The 20,746-nt window shown below is 40.3% G+C and overlaps 2 protein-coding genes across 4 annotated transcripts; one reads left to right on the top strand and one right to left on the bottom strand.

Moving 5' to 3' along the window:
* The first annotated feature begins 4,817 nt into the window (after positions 1 to 4,817).
* Positions 4,818 to 11,322, top strand: LOC306915676 (catechol O-methyltransferase domain-containing protein 1-like). 3 transcript variants are annotated; one of them, XM_079493181.1, is made up of 7 exons: positions 4,818 to 5,042; positions 6,701 to 6,831; positions 6,992 to 7,097; positions 7,705 to 7,823; positions 8,859 to 8,913; positions 10,108 to 10,241; positions 10,354 to 11,322. In XM_079493181.1, exons 2-7 carry the CDS (start codon positions 6,727 to 6,729, stop codon positions 10,504 to 10,506), a joined length of 672 nt encoding a protein of 223 aa, XP_079349307.1. In that variant the 5' UTR covers positions 4,818 to 5,042; positions 6,701 to 6,726; the 3' UTR covers positions 10,507 to 11,322. The 3 variants fall into 3 exon arrangements, with proteins under 3 accessions (XP_079349307.1, XP_079349306.1, XP_079349305.1); XM_079493180.1 differs by having other exon boundaries at positions 4,819 to 5,073; XM_079493179.1 differs by lacking the exon at positions 4,818 to 5,042 and adding an exon at positions 5,520 to 5,682.
* Positions 11,191 to 20,037, bottom strand: LOC306915675 (non-selective voltage-gated ion channel VDAC2-like). The gene is made up of 9 exons (XM_079493178.1): positions 19,891 to 20,037; positions 19,016 to 19,087; positions 18,851 to 18,900; positions 16,925 to 17,077; positions 16,539 to 16,591; positions 16,168 to 16,395; positions 13,004 to 13,154; positions 12,711 to 12,768; positions 11,191 to 12,611 (listed from the first exon to the last, which is right to left on the bottom strand). Exons 2-9 carry the CDS (start codon positions 19,080 to 19,082, stop codon positions 12,520 to 12,522), a joined length of 852 nt encoding a protein of 283 aa, XP_079349304.1. The 5' UTR covers positions 19,083 to 19,087; positions 19,891 to 20,037; the 3' UTR covers positions 11,191 to 12,519.
* Positions 20,038 to 20,746: the final 709 nt, after the last annotated feature.

Below are 20,746 nucleotides of genomic sequence, written 5' to 3'. Positions count from 1 at the left end.
ACATTCCGTGCTACAAACACACACAAAGCTGGGCATAGGAGGGGCTCAAAAATAAAATAAAATCCCACCCGTGGGAAGTGAGGGGCGCTAATATAATAAAGTCTAACTCATGTTGATTAGGTGATGTATAAATGGTGATGTAAAAACAAACGGTGCAAACACAAACATTAAACGCCATTAACAATAAAGAGACAATATGATTATGTATGCATGTAAATGTTCTCGTCATTGTCAATGCATTTACAAAAAACAAACATTATGTCACGGGGCAACCCGTGCCCTATATACAAACACATGAAACTGTTTCCTATAACATGCAAGGACTATTGTTTTAAACTTTATTGAAATGGTAATCACTGATTGGTTAGTTGTCTCTCCTGCACTGCCGGTGGCATTTCCCTTGATGAGGAAGGGGCCAAGTGCAATGCAGGAGAGGGGTGTTTCTTCCTATGCTTTGAGTTGAGTAATTGTCTGAGTTTTCATTCTGATTTATACTTGTTTAATTAGTGTGGTTGCCCTAAAGGGCAACCAGACTATTGTAATTAGTGTGGTTGCCCTAAAGGGCAACCAGACTATTGTAATTGTAACACTTTATTTTTTTTATTTTACTGGAGTAACCCTTTTTTTGAAACGCTACTCCTCCCACAGTTTTAACTGTACGCACTTGACCCATATGTCAAATTGACCGGAAAAATCGGAAATGGTGTGCTTGCTCATTGCTAAGAGAAATATTGTATAGTTTAATTGATATGAATTTATTAGTGAATTAAATTTCCCCATTGACATGAATGGGAAAATGCGAAAAATCACGTTCAAGTATTTTTTCCTCGGAGACCGTAAGGGCTATAGTTACAAAACTTGGAGGGATAATTCGTAATACTTACTAAAATTAATGAACTTATAATTATATCGGTCGGCCTCATGGTGGCGCTATAACAGCCCACTTTACGTTTTGGCTTATAAGTCTTGAACCGTAGGTCGTAAATTCAAAATTCCTTTCTCCCTGTATTCCTTGGGCCATGACGCATCTCCCCATATAGGCCACGCCCATTTGCGTCATGATAGATTTTCCGCCATTTTGAATTTTCTCCAAAACACACTTTTTGCTCCTCCTCCTACAGATTTTGTCAAAATCTCACAAGAATTGGTACACATGATCTCTGGACCTTTCCGATGAAGACACCACAGGCGGAATTTTGATAGTGCGTATCGTTCGGCCGTAATCGGCTTCCGAAGTTAGTGGGATGGGCCTATTTTACAAAAAATGCCTAAAATCCCGAACGAAATGTCCGATCCATCCCAAATTTGAATCACATGTCGCGGGTGGTTAAATCAACCAAGTACCAAAAGCAATTCCATTTTCATCCATAGGGGGCGCCGCAAATGCGAGAAATGTAACCGTTTGTCGCAAAAACATGATTTTTGGGGGATAAATCCCCTCCGAATTACTTACGCATGATCGCAGGGGTGACGCAACATTGTAATTGGCTGGCAATATCAGTGGGAGGGGCATATGTGAGCCACTGCGGCAACCACACTTTGCAATTTTTTAAAATTGCGACCTTTCTAGTTGTAACACTTTATTTTTACTGGAGTAACCTTTTTTTTGAAACGCTACTCCACCCACAGTTTTAACTGTACGCACTTGACCCATATGTCAAATTGACCGGCTTCATCGGGAAGGATGTGCTTGTATTTTTTTAAGAGAAATGTTGTATAGTTTAATTGATATGAATTGATTAGTGAATAGAATTTCCCCATTGACATGAATGGGAAAATGCGATTTTTCGCATTTTGTCACATTCAAGTATTTTTTCCTCAGAGACTGTAAGCACTATAGTTACAAAACTTGGAGGGTAGGTTCATAATAATTACTAAAATTAATCAACTTATAATGTTATCGGTCGGCCTCATGGTGGCGCTATAACAGCCCACTTTACATTTTGGCTTATAACTCTTGAACCGTAGGTTGTAAAATCAAAATTATTTTTTCCCTGATTTCCTTGAGTCATGACGCATCTCCTCATATAGGCCACGCCCATTTGCGTCATGATAGATTTTCCGCCATTTTGAATTTTCTCCAAAACACACTTTTTGCTCCTCCTCCTACATATGTTGTCCAAATCTCACAAAAATCGGCACACATGATCTCGGGACCCATCCCATTAAAACACCAACTGCAGAATTTTGGTAGTGCGTATCGTTCGGCCGTAATCGTCGTCCGAAGTTAGTAGGAGGGGCCTATATCACAAAAAATGCCATAAATCACGAACGAAATGTCCAATCCATCCCAAATTTGAATCACATGTCGCGGGTGGTTCAATCAACCAAGTACCAAAAGCATTCTATTTTCATCCATAGGGGGCGCCGCAAATGCGAGAAATGTAACCGTTTGTCGCAAAAACATGATTTTTGGGGGGATAAATCCCCTCCGAATTACTTACGCATGATCGCAGGGGTGACGCGACATTGCAATTGGCTGGCAATATCAGTGGGAGGGGCATATGTAAGCCACTGCGGCAACCACACTTTGCAATTTTTTAAAATTGCGACCTTTCTAGTTGTAACACATTATTGAGAATGTTTAGGTTACTTGTTATTCAAAGTATTTATATTAGTGAAGTATTTGAGGAGAAATGTGCTAATTGAGTCTGTGCCCAGTGGTAGGATCCACTCCTATTTAAAGGAGGCGACAGTGACAGGCTAGTTAGTTAGAAGTGGGCAATGACACAGGTAACATCCCTGAGGGAGAGCTACAGGGCCTTGTATAAGCAAGGTACAGTCTGAAGAGAGCTCTTAGCCAGTTGGGTTTTGTTCAGTAAGTGTGTGCTCAAGTGTTTATTTCATTCTTCAGTATTATTATTATTGTTGTTTTCATACGGTGGAATCTGTACTGGACTTTGGTGGAGGAGTTTTGGGGGAAAATAAAGACCCTTAAACTGCATTTCTGACTGTTCTTGGAGCCTTGGCCGTTCGGGCAACTTCACATGTGGTGGCAGCGGAAAAGTAAGAACAGTTCAGGATGCCTCCCAAGAAACACCACCACCAGCAGCAAGCCACAGCCTCAAAGGAAGAGGGTGCCACAGGGGGAGCCATCGATGGAGAGATGACTTCCAGCCCAAGGTGGACACAACCACTTTCCATGAGGCGGCGTTTGTCAACAGTGCCAAGTGGTTTGAGGCCTTCATGTGGTTCAAGAGGAGTCATGAGGAGAGGCGTGAGCAGCAGCTCAACGTGGTCAACCCCAGCTCAACAGAGTCGACTCCCAAATCAGCCAGCTCCAGTGGACACTGAGGCATCCAGGGCACAGCCAATGGCGCCTACAGAGCAGCAGAACCAGCCGGTGGCAACAACGGGACGGCGGCAGCACTGGTGCCAGGGTGAGGCATGGCGATTTGAGACAAATGGTTACTTTCGTTTGGGTTTACCAACTCTGTGGTCCTACGGAACTGAGCCAGAACTGTGCAGCGGACCTTCTTTGGAGGACGCCACAGGGGGCGTCTTCTCAAGGGGGGGGAAATGTCACGGGGCAACCCGTGCCCTATATACAAACACATGAAACTGTTTCCTATAACATGCAAGGACTATTGTTTTAAACTTTATTGAAATGGTAATCACTGATTGGTTAGTTGTCTCTCCTGCACTGCTGGTGGCATTTCCCTTGATGAGGAAGGGGCCAAGTGCAATGCAGGAGAGGGGTGTTTCTTCCTATGCTTTGAGTTGAGTAATTGTCTGAGTTTTCATTCTGATTTATACTTGTTTAATTGTAACACATTATTGAGAATGTTTAGGTTACTTGTTATTCAAAGTATTTATATTAGTGAAGTATTTGAGGAGAAATGTGCTAATTGAGTCTGTGCCCAGTGGTAGGATCCACTCCTATTTAAAGGAGGCGACAGTGACAGGCTAGTTAGTTAGAAGTGGGCAATGACACAGGTAACATCCCTGAGGGAGAGCTACAGGGCCTTGTATAAGCAAGGTACAGTCTGAAGAGAGCTCTTAGCCAGTTGGGTTTTGTTCAGTAAGTGTGTGCTCAAGTGTTTATTTCATTCTTCAGTATTATTATTATTGTTATTTTCATACGGTGGAATCTGTACTGGACTTTGGTGGAGGAGTTTTGGGGGAAAATAAAGACCCTTAAACTGCATTTCTGACTGTTCTTGGAGCCTTGGCCGTTCGGGCAACTTCACACATTAAACCTGTGTATAGGAGGCGCCCCTCAAAAACACACCATGTTGTCACCATGAAACATCCCCAGATTAGCCTACTTACACGAAGACAATGATTTATTGTATTACATTTTTTTGAGTTTGTTTTTAGTTCAATGTTTGTTTTAAACACGCCATTGACATTAAATGCCATTAACAATAAAGATAATCTAATGTTTGTTTTGTCACCGTTTGTTTTACATCATTACATCACCTAATCATAGCAACATGAGTTAGACTTTAATATATTAGCGCCCCTCACTTCACACGGGTGTGATTTTTAAATATGCAAATTTTGCCCACTCAATTCATATTATCGTTCCAATTTTGGAGCTCTGGCTCAGTCATGGACTATAACCAAAAATAACTGAACCGGTTTGGGAACCAACCAGTGGAAAAGGGGTCTCTGTGTCCTCCCATTCTCACAGATCTGCATAGGCCTATTAAATAAAACTAAATTTCTGTCTGTCAGACCAGTGAGTGAGTCAAATGCAACCAAATAGCCTAACCGTCTCAATTTTAAAAGACTGGAAAATGCACTGTCATACTTTATGTAAGCTTTTTCCTGATCTTAAAATAAAAGCACTGTTGGATGATTTGCTACATTTTGCATGCATCAACGAATTCCTGGTATGAGGAGAGGCGTGAAGCTCCAGCTCGTAGCATAACAGCAGCCAGCAGCCTAGTTAGACGATGGTCACAGGCCGACATTAGTCATAAGTACATGGTAACTTCAACTGCATTCAGTGATTGACCACGCTCCCAAAACCTCCCACATCCAATAGCCATTTTTAGCCAGAAGATCGCAGCGCAAGCGAGGCAGAAGGGTATCAGGTGGCAATCTGAATTTCTTCCATCACGCAAAGTGAGTAGTCCTATATTCTACAGCAAAATGAAGGTAGTTAGTGCACATTGCCATCATTATTAGATATACAATATGTTCATTGTCCTATTTGTCTAGGAATATAGCATATTTAGAAATAAGCTTTTTCCTTATTTGTTTCTACAGGTTCTCTTTAGTTCCTTTGAAATCGAAATATGAACGTGATAACATTTATTGCATTATCGATTAAATAATGTAGTATTTGTCTCATAATTTACTCTTTACCTTATTTTTGTTGTTGTATCATGCTTGCAGTCACATGATTGTACTAAGATGTTTTTTTAACCCGCAAGTTTGTAATATAAGCGCAATGCAATTCGGACTGCTTTGTAATTACCGTTACCACGACGAGACAGCTTCGAGAATACTTCCAACATTACGGTAGCATCATACTCCTCAAACAAGGAAATAATATTGCAACAATTGGTTACAAGGTTAACAAACCAAACGTCAAGTCAAGTCCTTGCTGTGTCAAAGCCACGAGTAGTTGTCAATCATATAAAATCATAATGTATTTTTATAATATTTCTAAAGAGGCATTGATTGGATCCGCCACACTGGGAGTGGTATTTGTCGCTGGTTATTACATTGGTAAGGTAACTTAATCAGTCAAGAGTCAAGACTATTTATTTAACCGCCTCCAGTAATTTGGCAAGTATTTGAACTTTTAAACATTATGGACAAGACAAGACCTTTGTAAATTATGTGGTAAAGGATCCATCCAAAGTAGTAAAGGAGCCGCAGATGTGCTGAATTAGCCTAAGATTTAGACTCGTAGGTGTATTTTTTTATTTTATCGAATTTGACATTTTCAATCAGGCCAATCAACACCGAACATGTACAAATGCAAAATATAAAGGTGCTTACCCTCTTGCCCCAAATGTTAGAGATGCCGCCGGAGTTCTTCTGCAATGTATAGTCTGTAGTTTTCAATAAAGAAGTGTTTTAATCCCAAAGTGGCGAACGCCATTTACCCTCCTCGTTTACTTCCCGTTTACATTGAGCGCAATTCCTGATGCGCCTGCTGCTCACTACCACATTGGGATCCCGACAGAATCGACCACTTACGGAACTAAAACACTTCTTTATCGAATACTACGGACTAATACATTGCACAAGAACTCCGGTAGCCTCGCTAACATTTGGGGCAAGAGGCTAAGCACCTTATATTTTTCATTTGTACATGTTCGGCGTTGCAGGATCTCAGCTGGTGTCTCTGCGGTGTCCACAGGGGGACATTGAAAATGTCAAAATCGGTCAATTTTGGGGTATAAAATAATTGGGGTATTAGATTAAAGTAACAACAACAGACTGAAAAGACAAGATGGAGAGACACACTAATGTATAAAATATGTATTAAATGTTTACTGGTATTAAGCCAACACTATCTTTGAATCAATGACCCAGTGTTTTTCCCTCAACTACCGGTATATGTCAAAGAGCTGACTGTATGAAACCCTGACACAATCAAGCAATGACTCTGTATTTTACAACATCTGCTGAAAGACTACAGATGACTCAGTTCATATAATACATACAGAATATATAATTTCTGGTGCCACCATGTCTACCATGCTACTACATTAAATGATTTTGCATCCTCTTCCAGGGAAAAGGAAATCCACACATTCCAGTATGGACATATTCAAGAGTCATGTTGGGGCAAAAGACAATCCAATCATGCAGTATGTCCTTAATCATTCAATGAGAGAACATCCAGCCCTGAAAAAGCTCAAACTGGTAAGGAAGTCCTGTTATCTTATATACCCATCATTTAATACATTTAGACCTATAATCTTCAAACGTGGGCTGGTACACAAATACAGTAAATAGACTTTAATTGTGTGTGTTTTTATTTATTGTGAAACTAATACAATCTGTCTTCCTTCGCGTCTTTCAGAGGACAATGGAGGATTCGTGGAATTTCATTATGGTTGCCTGCGAGCAGTCACAGCTCATGGCTAATCTGGCTAGACTAATACAAGCCAAGAAAGCAATAGAGATCGGTAATGCCATAAGATAACCATCACATGTCATGTAGTACATCTGACTCCCCACTCCCCTTTCCTCGTATTCCTTCGTGTCTGTCATCTCTATTTGATAGATGCTAAATATGGTGGTTAGTGGTTCCCTCACATAGTCACATATGCTTTTATTGTTTAGACATGTTTTTTCTGAAGCCACAAATGCTAAGAGAATGTTATTTAGATTGTATGTTGTTTACACAGATGATAGGTTTGATGTTTACCTGCTATAGTTTTTTTTTGGAGTGCCAGATAGTTTTTCTTTGCACTCTACACATGTAATTTAGTTGCAGTATGAGTGATTTGTTGACTAGTTACTTATAAAACATTAGGCCCAAGTAAGTTTACTAGGGTTAATGCCATTTACTCCGATCTCACATTTAGAAAGTTGCTCTGGATAAAAGCATCTGCTTTTTTGTTTGCTTAAATTGCTTACATTGTAATTGTTTACGCTTATGGTTATTGATTAGACAACTATCCTCTACTTGGGGCGGTAGTGGTGCAGCAGGTAGAGTAGCCGCCTGGGAATCAACCGGAACTAATCTGGAACTAATCATTATGTGACCATTATGGCTTATGGTGTTTGCAGGCGTTTACACGGGTTACAATGCTCTGAATATAGCACTAGCTCTGCCAGAGGATGGAGTTCTGGTGGGCTGTGATGTCAATGAAGACTACACCAACATTGGAAAACCATTCTGGAAAGAGGTACTGTTGGATGTTTGGTATCGCTACGTCATTAATATTATTATTTTTAAATAAACAGTCATATATTGTGTGTTAATTAAACTCAGCGAATGTACAAAATGTAAACAAACAGACGCTTATTTACATTTGTACACGCTCTGATATACAAATGGATAAGTTAACACTGACTGTGCAAGTAATAATGGGTGTACTTGTACTGTATTATTCCCATCTTGCCAAGTGCTGATCAGTGGAGTTTCATGCACCGTACAGGTAATAGGCATGGCTCTATTTAAAACTAGTCTGCACTTTACATTTGCATTTTATTTACAGACCTGATTGAAACTAAGTGTGTTTCGATGATGGTCAGAGAAACATCCATGCCTTCACTTTTTCCCTGGCCCCTTTTTTCAGTTTGTACATCTATTTTTGCATCTTAAGAGCCTCAACATATTTTTGTTATTGTGCAAGCATTTTCTGTTCTGAACTGTATAATGCTGGCCTCTCTCTCACACCTGGCTCTATCTTTGATAAACCTTGAATCTAGACTAGAGCACAAACCTTTCTAATTGTTTGGCTATTTAATTATGTGGTAAAGCCATGGACTATAAAACATTTAAAACATACCTGTCTAGGTGTCACCAAAGATATATAAAATAAATGTATATCTTTTCTTTTTCTTCTGGAAACTGAGTTCAAGCTAGCCAGATATATCAGTCTTCACTTTCTCAGCCAGCTTGTCCACAAACACATCATAGAATGGTTAATGTCTATAAAGTATGAACAAAGTATTATGATTGTGAAGTGAATATGTATTAATTTAGTCTGCAACAGAGCTGTTACAAGTGCGACATCTAGTGGCTGAATGTCATCTATTGCATATTTAAAGAATGGCCTGATATAGAATGCTACACATTTTATACCATTTGTCATGTTAACAGAGAGTACTTTTTCACTCCTTGTGGCCAATCATCTTTTGCCTGGTTTAACCAGGCTAAATCATCTTAGTAGTATCATGTTTTAATGGTGTTACTCTTCTGTTGGTTTACATTACAGGCGGGTGTCGACCATAAAATCGACCTACGCATACAACCAGCATTGCAAACTCTAGGTACAGTATGGAGGGTTTTCTGAACTCATTTCTTTACAGTTTTACGTGTGAGTTATGGATTGGTATTGTTATTTCGGTTTGCGATGCACTGTGTCATCATCCAAGTAGTTTATCCTAAGACGTAATACTAGACATATGCCACAGTATCTCTAGACATGGTATTCAATATACATTTCAAAACGAGCCTGGAATTGATACAGTAGGCTTTGGGTCCACCCCTAGCCAGCCACTAGGGTTCATTAGACAGAAAGAATCAATTGAAGATCCATAGCAATTTGAGGGTCTGTGATAACCTTTGAAAACCCTACCTTCATGCAAGGGTGGTCTTTATAAACTCGGCCAAGGAACCTTCGACTGCTATGCTGAGTTGGTTTATTATTGGAACAACGGGGTACGCTTAAAGGAAAGAAATAAAAATCCCTATTAATAGATTTTCATCATTCTCAATAACCTATAGTATCTGGATCTTTATTCAGCATAAATGTTCCATTAGATGTATAAACTGAAGGCTGTGGGCCCGTGCCGGGGCCACTGCATGTGGGTTATCCCCATCAGTTTTTAACTCATTTCATGATGAACTAGCCATCAAAATTAAGGCTTTTTCACCAGAAAAGTGCCTTGTTTTCTCTCTCTCATTTGTTATACTTTATGCAGTTTCGTACCTTCCACCACTCATGATTCTCTCCATTTTGAAGCTCCATATCGGCATCAGGCTAAATTACATGTTTTGCACTTTATAGCTTCCTTTTCAAATACATTTTGTATTAAAAAGGAAAACACTGCTCACCCGCCATATGGCTTGAGCGAGACAAAGAATATGAGTTAACTGAGGAAAGACAATCCTCACACAGATCTGTGCAAACCTTTGGTCAGAGGCTTTGTTCAAGGCATACACAGCTGTATAATAGGCTTGATCAACCCTAATGCAGAACACATGTGTGATCTTTGTCAATCACACACACGCATAACATCAATAAAAGAGATGCCCTGGGGAAACATCAGGCTTTAAGAGTTATGATTACCAGAGCCCAATAAACTGCTCGTAATGCTCTCTGAAATACTCTTATTACAATTGATTTATCAAACCCTGTTTTGTTTGTTATAGGTAGTAACCAAAGATCTTGTATGCTTATTTTTCTTCGTTTTTCCTTGCAACAAATGACTAATTTCTCACCGTCCTTCCATTGTTTTCAGATGATCTCATAGCAGCTGGGGAGGCTGGAACATTTGACTTTGTCTTCATTGATGCTGACAAAGCAAATTATGACAACTACTATGAAAAGTCTCTGCAGCTGCTGAGGAAAGGAGGCATCATTGCCATTGATAATGTAAGTACTTTAACAACTACTAAAGCATGTTATATTAAATTTACTCACACTTGTCATCATTCTACGTACATGATCCCACTTGTGATTATCCTCGTTCTTGGTTGTCCTGTAGGTGCTGTGGAGTGGGAAGGTAGTGAATCCAGCACCCGATGACGTGGACACCCTGGCCATAGACAAGCTCAACAAAAAGCTGCACCACGATGTTCGAATCAACCTCAGCATGCTCACTGTGGGCGATGGCCTTACGCTAGCGTTCAAACTGTAGATGGGATAGAAATATTGCACCATTTTGCTTGATGCTGGAGCTCAGGTCAGATGCCAGTGTTAATCTTTCTTATTTGTGTAGTGCACTCGTGTACTGGTAGTAGGCTTTGATTTGACCTCGGCTTCAAACCAATTTCAGTGATGAGTTAAGCTGGGGTTCTTTTAGACAACTTTAGAACTTTAATAGCATTAACATCATTAATACCAATTAAGTATTCATATCCATTATAATGGCTCTGAGTCTTTATCATAATCTACCAAAGACAAGTCTGAAACTATGAACCTGTTAAATTTTAAAATGGGGTTTTGACCAAAATCAACTGAAATGTTAATGTTTACAGTTTATGAAACACATGCAGTTAAACTGATTGTATCAGATATATTCATGATGGAAAATGTCAGTTAAAAAGAATAGTTACTTAGGGTGCCTGGTGCATAGACAATGTGCCCCTTGTCCTCCATGTGAGAGATGTTTCTTGATTTGTTCTTTTTTGTAATCTCAATGATTTCATAGAATCTTAGGTTGAATGAATTTAGCTTGAGAACCTGCACATGGTCTAAAATAAAACAATGGCAAAAACAAATTTGAAACAAAGTTACAAGTTGTGAAATACTTTACCATCCACCACGCTGCTCATATAAAACTGCAAAATAAGCTTAAACATCACACAGACAACGCTAAAGGTGATTTATTTTAAGTCTTTATTGCAAAGGTAGACTTGCATATAAGGTCCCTGGCCCCTGAATAATTTAAACAGCTATGGGAAGGGGAAGTGGAGGAGTCGCTCATATTGTCGACTATACTAGTAACACTAGGGGAAAGAAAATCCATTTGGCATTTCTTGCAACTTCAGGATATTTCATAAACTCAGAAGCAGTAACTCATGACAGCAGAGGTCTGAAAGTAACCAGTGTGGTTAAACATCCCTAAGATAGAAAATAAATACATAAATAAATATAGATCCACCAACTAGTGTGGTGTACTTTAATAAGCATATATTGTAGGAGCATTTGACAGGCAAAGCATCGCTGCAAAATACAAGTGTGCAAATTAAACACGAAAAAGGGTATAAATACAGGTATATGCTACTGTGCAAAATAACATCTTCCTAAGACAAAGACATCACACTTGAATTAAAGGACAACTTTAGTTCTTTTCAACCAAGGTTCATGTTTTAGGTTGTTATTAGAGAAAGTAAAAGATGAGTGTTCATCTTTTTTTCGTTTTAGGGATTTTAGCTGTTTTTGACAGGGGGGCAGGGGCATTCGAGCATGGGGCTAAATATGCATTTTCTTTTACAAAATCTTATAGCGATTTATTTTTCTATTATTTACTATAGTCCTAGACCCCAAGAAATTACATCTGGCCACAAAAGATCACGGGATCTATACTGATTGTCAAACTGACATTGAGCCTATGACACAGTGTGGCTTCCCCCCAGTAGGCTACCTTCATTCAGTAGATGATAAAAAAAGAAATTGCTATAAAATCTTGTAAAAAAAAAAAAATACACATTTAGCACCATGCTCGAATGCCCCCGCCCCCCTCAAAAACAGCTAAAATCCCTAAAACGAAAGAAAGCAGCAAATGAAAAAAAATGAACTCATCTTTTACTTTCTCTAACAACCTAAAACATGACCTTGGTTGTCCTTTAAGTAAATATTTTCTTGGAACAAGTCTTGTGTCTGTCAGACTGAAGTTGCTAAAGTTAAACATACAGGCATCTCTCCCAACCAAAGTAGTGTATATTTTACAGCAGATGCCAGATGGTGAAAGGGGTATTGACTATTGCCTGACCTAATGCTACAGTATATCTGGAAAGAACCAAGTTAAGTACAACCTGAAGGAAAAGAGCAGTAGCAAAGTGTCTGTCCTAACAGCACTTTTAGAGCTGAATCATTTATTGTCGTTTTGGTATCATCTCTTTGAGAGATCCCTTTCCTGGCCATGTAGGAAACACACGCCAGATTATGTGGACATTCCCCAAACTTATGTCATGGCGGTGCAGAATTCTCATGCCTCCAGCTCCAGCCCCAGGCCTAGTTTGTGACCACCGGCATTGATGCTCTTTCCATCCACTAGCGCAGATAGTGTTACTTTCATACCTGTAAGTAATGCATAATACAAATTAGAATAAAGTATTCTCCACACTCTTTGGAAGTTAGTTCAAATTGCATCATGACTGAAGAGGAAATGGTTCTTACCAGGCCGCAGAGTCTGGGTGTAGCCAATTCCCACCAAGCTGGCGTTATTCACTTTAGCCTGGAATAAGGCATCGGTACAATCGAATTAAAATAATTTGACATTTTATCATTGCAAATTCTGCGTTTCTAATTATTCGATCACATGATCCAGCGTCATAATTTCACTATTAGCAGAAGACCCAGAAATACAGTGGAAGACACACGGTAAATCCTCAGTATTATTAAAAAATAAGTATACAAATCATGGAACCAAATGGATCCTTACAGATGTGTAACTCACAGCGTATACATACCGAAATGGAAGCACTGGGGTCTAGCTGGTACTTGGCAGCGATGCCAAAACGGGTGGTGTTGCTGCCTGCTGTCCAGGCCAGGTTCACAGCCGTCTCCAGATCGTCATTCACCTTCTGGTAGATTGAGCCACCAACCTCTGAACCGTCATTACTGGAAGAAAAAAAAAAAGCATTCTCATTCAATTTTAATACATAGAATTAATAATCACTAGAGCGGTGCCCGTTGGGCACTGGCCTACTTGGAACGATGCAAGTTGGAAATGCATGCCCCACCCAGATATTATGCGTTGGAGCCTCTACAGCGGTGCCCGTTGGGCACTGGCCTACTTGGAACGATGCAAGTTGGAAAAGCATGCCCCACCCAGATATTACTTGCGCAAGCAGAGCACGCAAGTATTGTGGCTGCTTCGAATGTTATCAACCGATAATCACCAATATGTTTTTATCAAGCCCATGCATGCAATGGAGGCAATATGGACATTTCCACATACTGCCTACCGCGAGTAGGCGACTAGGAAACACGGAAGTGAAATTACTGCCGCCGAAGCAAAAACGTCATGAAACTGCACTATACAACAACTTCGCTTTACGTTTACTTATGTAGCCGGTTAAGACTGAGGTTAGGGTTAGTAATATAGGATTAGTAGTCAGACAACGCACCAAACGTGACGTCGGACAATGGCTGACAACAACGTCAATATAAGATATTATTGATTACTTTTAAAGCCCTACATGGTCTAGCTCCCAGTTATATAACAGACTTGCTGGAACCCCATAAGCCTGTGTGCACCCTCAGATCGGGCCCTCCTAGTTCCTCCAGTAACTCGCCTTGTCACTTGAGGGGACCGGGCCTTTGAGGCTCGGGAACCTCTGCTCTGGAACTCCCTGCCCTTGGGCTAGCAGAGTCAGTGTCTTCTTTTAAAAACACATTTTAGCTGGGTCTGAATTCGTTATAATCGTGCACTTGGTGACAAGTCTTTGATTTTTGGTATGGTGGTAGGTATGGTTATAAGGTTTTCAAAACCCATCGCAAACAAGTTGGGAGCGCCCCCTAGTGGTCTGTTTGCAATGAATCTAATATTAATCGTTTACCCGCCAGGAACATAGGAATATTAACACGTAGAATCTTGTAGCCTGCCACAAATGGAAAAGCCGTTTTAACAGCGATGTATTCATTAATGCATGTTTTAATACGATCGTATCGAAATCTACCGTCCGTTAGCTTTGTTATGCTTCTGACACAATGGGCGCGGCCATTTTGAAAATGCGCGCGCATCCACTAACATTGCCGGCTCTGTTTTCAGACGGCTTTATCTCACAGAAGCGACATTGCAGAGGACGCTTTGTCCCAGACAAGCGTTTTCAACGGCCTGTAGCAGGCGCTGTGATACTCGCGGTCCACTTTTTCCACCACCGACCGAGAGAACGAGCACCAGCTTCGTCAACACACACGGAATGGTTTCATAGTAAAATGCGATACGGATATTTGGCTCTTCAAAGTAAGTGTCACGCGTGATTAAACCATGGCAATACGCAATCGAGGGATTAATTAATGGCGGCAGGCTAAGAGTTAAATGGGTCAGTCTATGGTTAAAAACCATAATAATTGATAAGAGATTTTTCAATGGATTCTATTAGTATTGGGTGTGCTAAATAACATACTAAAAAATTAGGAAAAAATAACTTCTGGAAAGGCATCATTTTCAAGATGGCGTCCACGATGGCTGCCGGGGGCTTAAAATGCCTATAAACTGGGATTTAATACATACAAAATCATAACAATTATGCACTTGGTGACAAGTTTTTGATTTTTGGCATGATGTTAGGTATGGGTATAAGGTTTTCAAAAACCATCGCAAACAAGTCGGGCTCGCCCCCTAGTGGTCTGTTTGCAATGAATCTAATATCAAATGGGCCAGTCTATGGTTAAAAACCATAATAATTGATAAAAGAGATTTTTCAATGGATTCTATTAGTATTGGGTCCCTGCATGGGCAGCCTTTCCTGAAGTCACAGAAACCCTCATTGCAATCACCCAAGACCCGACCAGCCTCACACTGGAATCAGTCTACATGCAATGTCTTGAACACTGGACTGTACTCATGTACAGTAAGAATTGCAGTGCAGTCTCAGTGAATGAAGCAAGGAAGCTCCTGTTCACTCATAGCCTCAAATCCCTGGATGTGATACCCCCAACCCAGCACGCTTTATTCGAGCATGGGAAACGTGCACTGCATACTGCAGCTTTTGTCTGGAAGCAGTCCCTCTGCAAAGATCCCAAGATCCCAGACCCCAGTAAATGGGGTTGGGAATGGAATGCCATAACCAAAGTGTGGGTACCATATTGGACAGATATGGTACCCACACCTGGAAGATGTTCATTCATTCAATATGTAGGAAATGTCCATACTGGCTCCATTTCATGGTCTTGATTAAGGGCTGATGACGGAGATTAAATCGTACGATACACCCGATACCGCTACTTCAAATTGCCCCTTGCTTAGTCTGAAGTAAGACACCCAGACAGAGCTCCAGGAAGAAGATGTTGTTAAATGGCCCGGCTACTGCTGTCGAGGGTGGAGGTCGGATGTTGTGCACTACCATCAGAAATTATGTTATGGAAACAAGATGCGTGTTGCGCTCTAGGCAGTGCTTTTTCTTTCTAACAGCCGGGCAGGGTGAACACGACCTTAGCGGTTACTTTCACAGTCAACATTTTATTGGGTAGATAAAGGTTAAGGGGTCACCATAATAAACAATAGGTTACTTCCTTGCGGGAGCATGATGAATGTGTGCACAGCCAATTTCATGGCAATCTGGCCATTACTTTACATTAGGAGATAAGTTAGTCATACAAACAAACAGACCCACACATGATGGGATCCTCTGACATTAAATTAAAGCTCAGTCTCATCCTGCTTGGATCCTGTAGTAGGCTGCATTTATACTTGTACTAGGGCAATTCATCGAAAATACTGTATGCCATATATATAACATTTAGCACCAATAACTGACTTTCTTCCTCGTGTTCTTCCAGAAGCTGATAGTGTGGGGGGCTATTTCAGTAAAAGCATTGGATATTGGAAATACTCAAGTAAAGTACAAATACCTCAGTCAAAACTGTACTCAAGTACAGTACTTTCCACCACTGCATTTACACTTACACGTTAGTGAGCAGCTGGAAGTCTCCAGTCCTGTAGCCAACGGCGATGTTGCTCTGGGTCATTTTGGATCTGGCCGTGTCAAAGGTCATCTGGTATCCCGCTAACCAGCCCTCGTAGCCAGCCACCACCGCTCCGTGGATTGTAGGGCCGGCGAAGTCGAAGTCTACATCGACGCCCGCATTCAAGAATTCACGCTTATAGGCGGTCTTGACTTTGCCGCTCTTCTTGCTGTGAGATGAAGAAAATGAATTGCGAATATTCAGATCAATGCCATCATATATATATATATATATATATATATATATATATATATATATATATATATATGCAAAAACATTACTTTCAGCTTGGACAGGCTGACTGCAACGTACCCTGTGTTTGGTGAAAATGTAGTTTCAAATTGAAGTTTCAGTCCCTTGGTAATCTAAAAAAAAAAGAAGAGGGTAAACATTTAGCCAAACTAGTTTAACCACAATAATAACCACAATATTAATCACTGAACCCATTAAGGCTGATTCTACAAATGCCTTCTAAATCAGTAGTTCTTACACATTTTACCAGCAAAATCTAAAAAATGGCAGATGCTTTCCCAGATTTAATGAGTTCAGAGTTAACCAATATGAACAAAAGGTTTCTACATTATTTTGAAAATAGCCAATCTGCGAGCTCACAAAGTATTTCATATTGGGCATTTTCAAATGTTTTGGACTATAATGAATGACATTACCAACAATGCAAGGGCAGGGTTATTCATTACCTGATCTTCAACACAGATCTCTGTGCCCAGTGTATTGTCCGTGGTCCACTTCTCTGTGAACACCAGGCCATATTCTGACCACTTGTACTTGGTTTCCAGGGCGCCATTGACCTTGCTGGTATCAGTGTTGGATGAGCCAGTGGTTTTAAATTCCTACAAATGGAATTCGAGAGGGTTAGGCTTACATTAGCCTGGCCCAGCCTGTGTGATTTCTGGTCTAGAGGGGCGGGTGCCGGTCGAAAACAGGCGGTGGATCCTATTGGTTCACCAATCTGAGCGCCCGCCCCCGCCTCCCCGGTAGAAAACATAGGAGTTTCACCAAACTCCTATGTTTGATTTCACCAAATTTGGAGCAACGTGCATCTGCACTGCTATTGGTTAGCGAAATATACAAGTGGGCTTCCTATGCCAAATCTTCCAATGGGTTTCCCCAGGCTTTTCTTATTGAGCCGAATGCGAACAAAATTAAAAGCCTGGGTACAGTATATGTAATGTTTATTTTGTTTTATGTGTTGGTTTAGTGTCTAACTAACATACTATTTTTTTCCATTCTTTGCTATCCTAGAATGATGTATGTGTTGCCCAAGGGGCATTGTTAAATAAGACTATACAGTTTTTATTATTGTGCAGAAAGACATTTCCTATGTAAACTTTCAAAGAAACGCAAAACTAATAAATATGATACAAATCAAGCCAAATCATGTGTCGGTAGCCCTTTTTTTAAAAAGGGTGCATAATCGTGCATATATTTTGCAACTTCCTGCATATTTTACCACATAAAACGCCACATATTACAACATTGCAACTTTTCGCTACCTGCAATTTCACCGCATAAAAAAAAAAACACATTTTATCACAAGGGTCTAGATTATGACATTTTACTTGATTAATTGTCACATGATTTAATTGTGTAGCTTTTAAGCCCTAACCACACTAAAGGGTCAAGACGGTTTTAGCGTTGTCCTTGTCCCTGCGGTGTGATATGTCTTGTTGCACGCTGACCCAGGTTGACACATGGAATTCAACGGTCCAAACCACACCAAAGGGTCGAGACGGTTTTAGCGTTAACTCCTGGCAACCGTTTTGACCCAAGGAGTTGCAGGGTGACCCTTTGGTGTGGTTAGGGCTTTAGGGCTTTGAAAACAAAACTTGCATGGGGGCAGAAATAATTCAGTATTTAAGTCAGACGTCATTTTGTAGTGCTACGTTACGTCCGGGTCCAAGTGGCACCAGCTCCCGTCCGCATCTCATTGTAAATAGAATATCTAAACGCGTGCATCTTTTTACAATTACGTTATTTTTCAGAAAGGAAGCCATTGAGGGTTAAAATGGGTCTTAATGCTTCCAACTCGAGTAGAATTATTAATGTTTTGTACAAGTTTCCATGACAAAAAAAAATATGATGTGGAGACAATAAAGACTATTATCATCATTATTATTGAAGGTGGTAACAGTCCATTTGCTCAGTAAAATATTTCGGGGGCATATTTAGAATGTTTGCAGGCTTGAGTATGTTGAATCTAGTTTGCATTAATGAGGATTTAGTTGACACAATGAAATAAAATGGCGATAGTATTCCGTGTGGGGCAGACGGACTGTCACAGCCAGATTTGGGAGAGCAGCGCAGCTTTGTTGTTGCGAGGAAAGCGGTAAAATGAGACTTTCGTGGTAGTTTTCGTCTCAGATTTAGTCCGACGGAGCGTCACAGTATAACTCTATGGGGACACAAAAGCGAGACAAAAGTAGGACCCGGAAGTATCTCACGTGCTCGCGCTCACGTCACAGCTAAAATACTGAATTGCAATTATCTCTAATAATTACGATTATCTCTAATAATTGCGATCAGGCAATTATGTAATAATAATTGTGACAGGCCTAGGTGTCTCTATGACAACTTGCATGCATAAATTGTGTATAATAACTCACCACACCACTTGAAGATTTGGTCTTTACATCAAGTTTCACAAGTCCAAAACCTGAAAGGATATTCAGTGAGGATTGGGGAAACAATTAGGCTTTCAGCCAACATTATAGTCATTAGTCAATATAGGTTCTTATCAAAACTGTCTGCTTTATCTTGGATTTTCTTACCATATCCTTTGTTGAATATGTCCTTGGCAGATTTCCCAAGGTCAACATATGATGGTGGGACTGCCATTGTTCCTGTGATTAAAAATAAATTGTGGGAAGTTTACAAAATGATAAATATTTGACAGCTATGTGCAACAGTGCAATGTGTTTCACTTCAAATCATTAAACTTCTAGGGATAAGGATCCTTGACTAAAGAAATGCTTGGTCAACTAATAGGAATTTGACGACTAATTGGTCATTTGCTGAACAAATACTGTATATAAATTGCTTGTGCAGAGAGTAGACCAGCCTTTGCTGGTTGGCGAGGTTGGGAATGGGAACTGAAAATACCAATGTTGATTTCACTAGAGCTGTGCTAAACTACAAACTGGTAGAAACGTTTCTGCATGGCATTTATAAGAGATGTACTCATAATTTTTCCAAGCTATCCATTCAGCAAGCAATAATGGAATAAAATAAAGGAATCAAAACGACTAATCAACTTAAGAGTCCTCACATCAAACTAAGACCAAAGGGACACATTTACCAATATTTCGACTATGAGGGAGGGGGGACCGATGGAATTTGGTTTGATTTTAATCGTTCCCTTCATGTAGCCTAAGATTTATACCACACAACTATAACTCGTAGTCACTGAGGTTAGCTTGTCAACTGCTTTCCAACCTTAAAGCTGTCAACATTGTGCTGCTATTGTTGACATGTTAGCTTCTTAAGCTAATAAGCTACAGGCCACAGAGGCTACTGGGCTAACAGCACACCAGATGCTTGTTTAATAAGCTTATACTCCACCGATTGTACAAAAACACTGTGCACGCTTTGCGCGGCGTCCCGTTAAGCAATGTACCCTATGCAGTCAAATATTCACTTTACTTACCGAGTTATACTTGACGTTATAGCCAACTTAATTGAACGCAAAACGAGCGTTGTGTAATATGCAGTGAAACACAGCTGGAGGGCGATGAAGGATAATAGGAGATCAGTGTTGCCAGGTTTTACGAGAGAATCAAGCAACCCGGTCTATGAAAACAAGCCCAAAAGCCCTTTACCTTTAAAGTTAAACATTGTAATTGTACATAACATACTTTACATATGCCATTTGAAAACAACATTTTACAAAATCTTGTATGGGGGGGGTCATTCCAGGGTCACTCCCTGGCATAAAATGTTTTTAGGCATTTCTTATATATCTATGGGTCTGCTCTAACCTGACTCCGCCAGATGGGGCAGCAGAGAGTACACTGGGTTCCCCCCTCCTGCTCCCAGTGTACTGTGTTAGGTCTGCTCCGCAGACAAATATATATTAATTTGGGGGTCCAAACAACTAATAATATTTCCAACTTTCCAAGTAGCTTTGGTCCATACACAGCTCTAATGCTTGAGTAAATTTACAAGCATCTTTAAAGAAAAACAAGGCCAAGGTCGCTTATATTAAGCGGACATGGCAACATTGGAACATCCCTTCTGACCTCGACGCCGCAGGACCCCAGCTTATAGCAGTCCGTTCTGTGCCCGTTTAAAATACTATACTCGATGTGCATTTATCATGCATTTTGATTGTTTTTTTTGTTTTTTATAATGTGGGGCTCGTTACGATGAACACGGTGTAATTGATGTCGATCCCAAAGTTTACGCATTTTGTATGTCTTCAAAATGTCGTGCATTTCCCACAGGGCAATCGGAAGCCCTTCCGTGTCACCATGGTAACTCTGACGCCAGGCAGGCCTAAACAC

This window comes from Electrona antarctica (genome assembly GCF_951216825.1).
Source record: "Electrona antarctica genome assembly, chromosome: 22".
NCBI classification, from domain to species: domain Eukaryota; kingdom Metazoa; phylum Chordata; class Actinopteri; order Myctophiformes; family Myctophidae; genus Electrona; species Electrona antarctica.
Note: the sequence above shows the minus strand (reverse complement) of the source record. Positions and strands in the feature narration are given on the sequence as shown.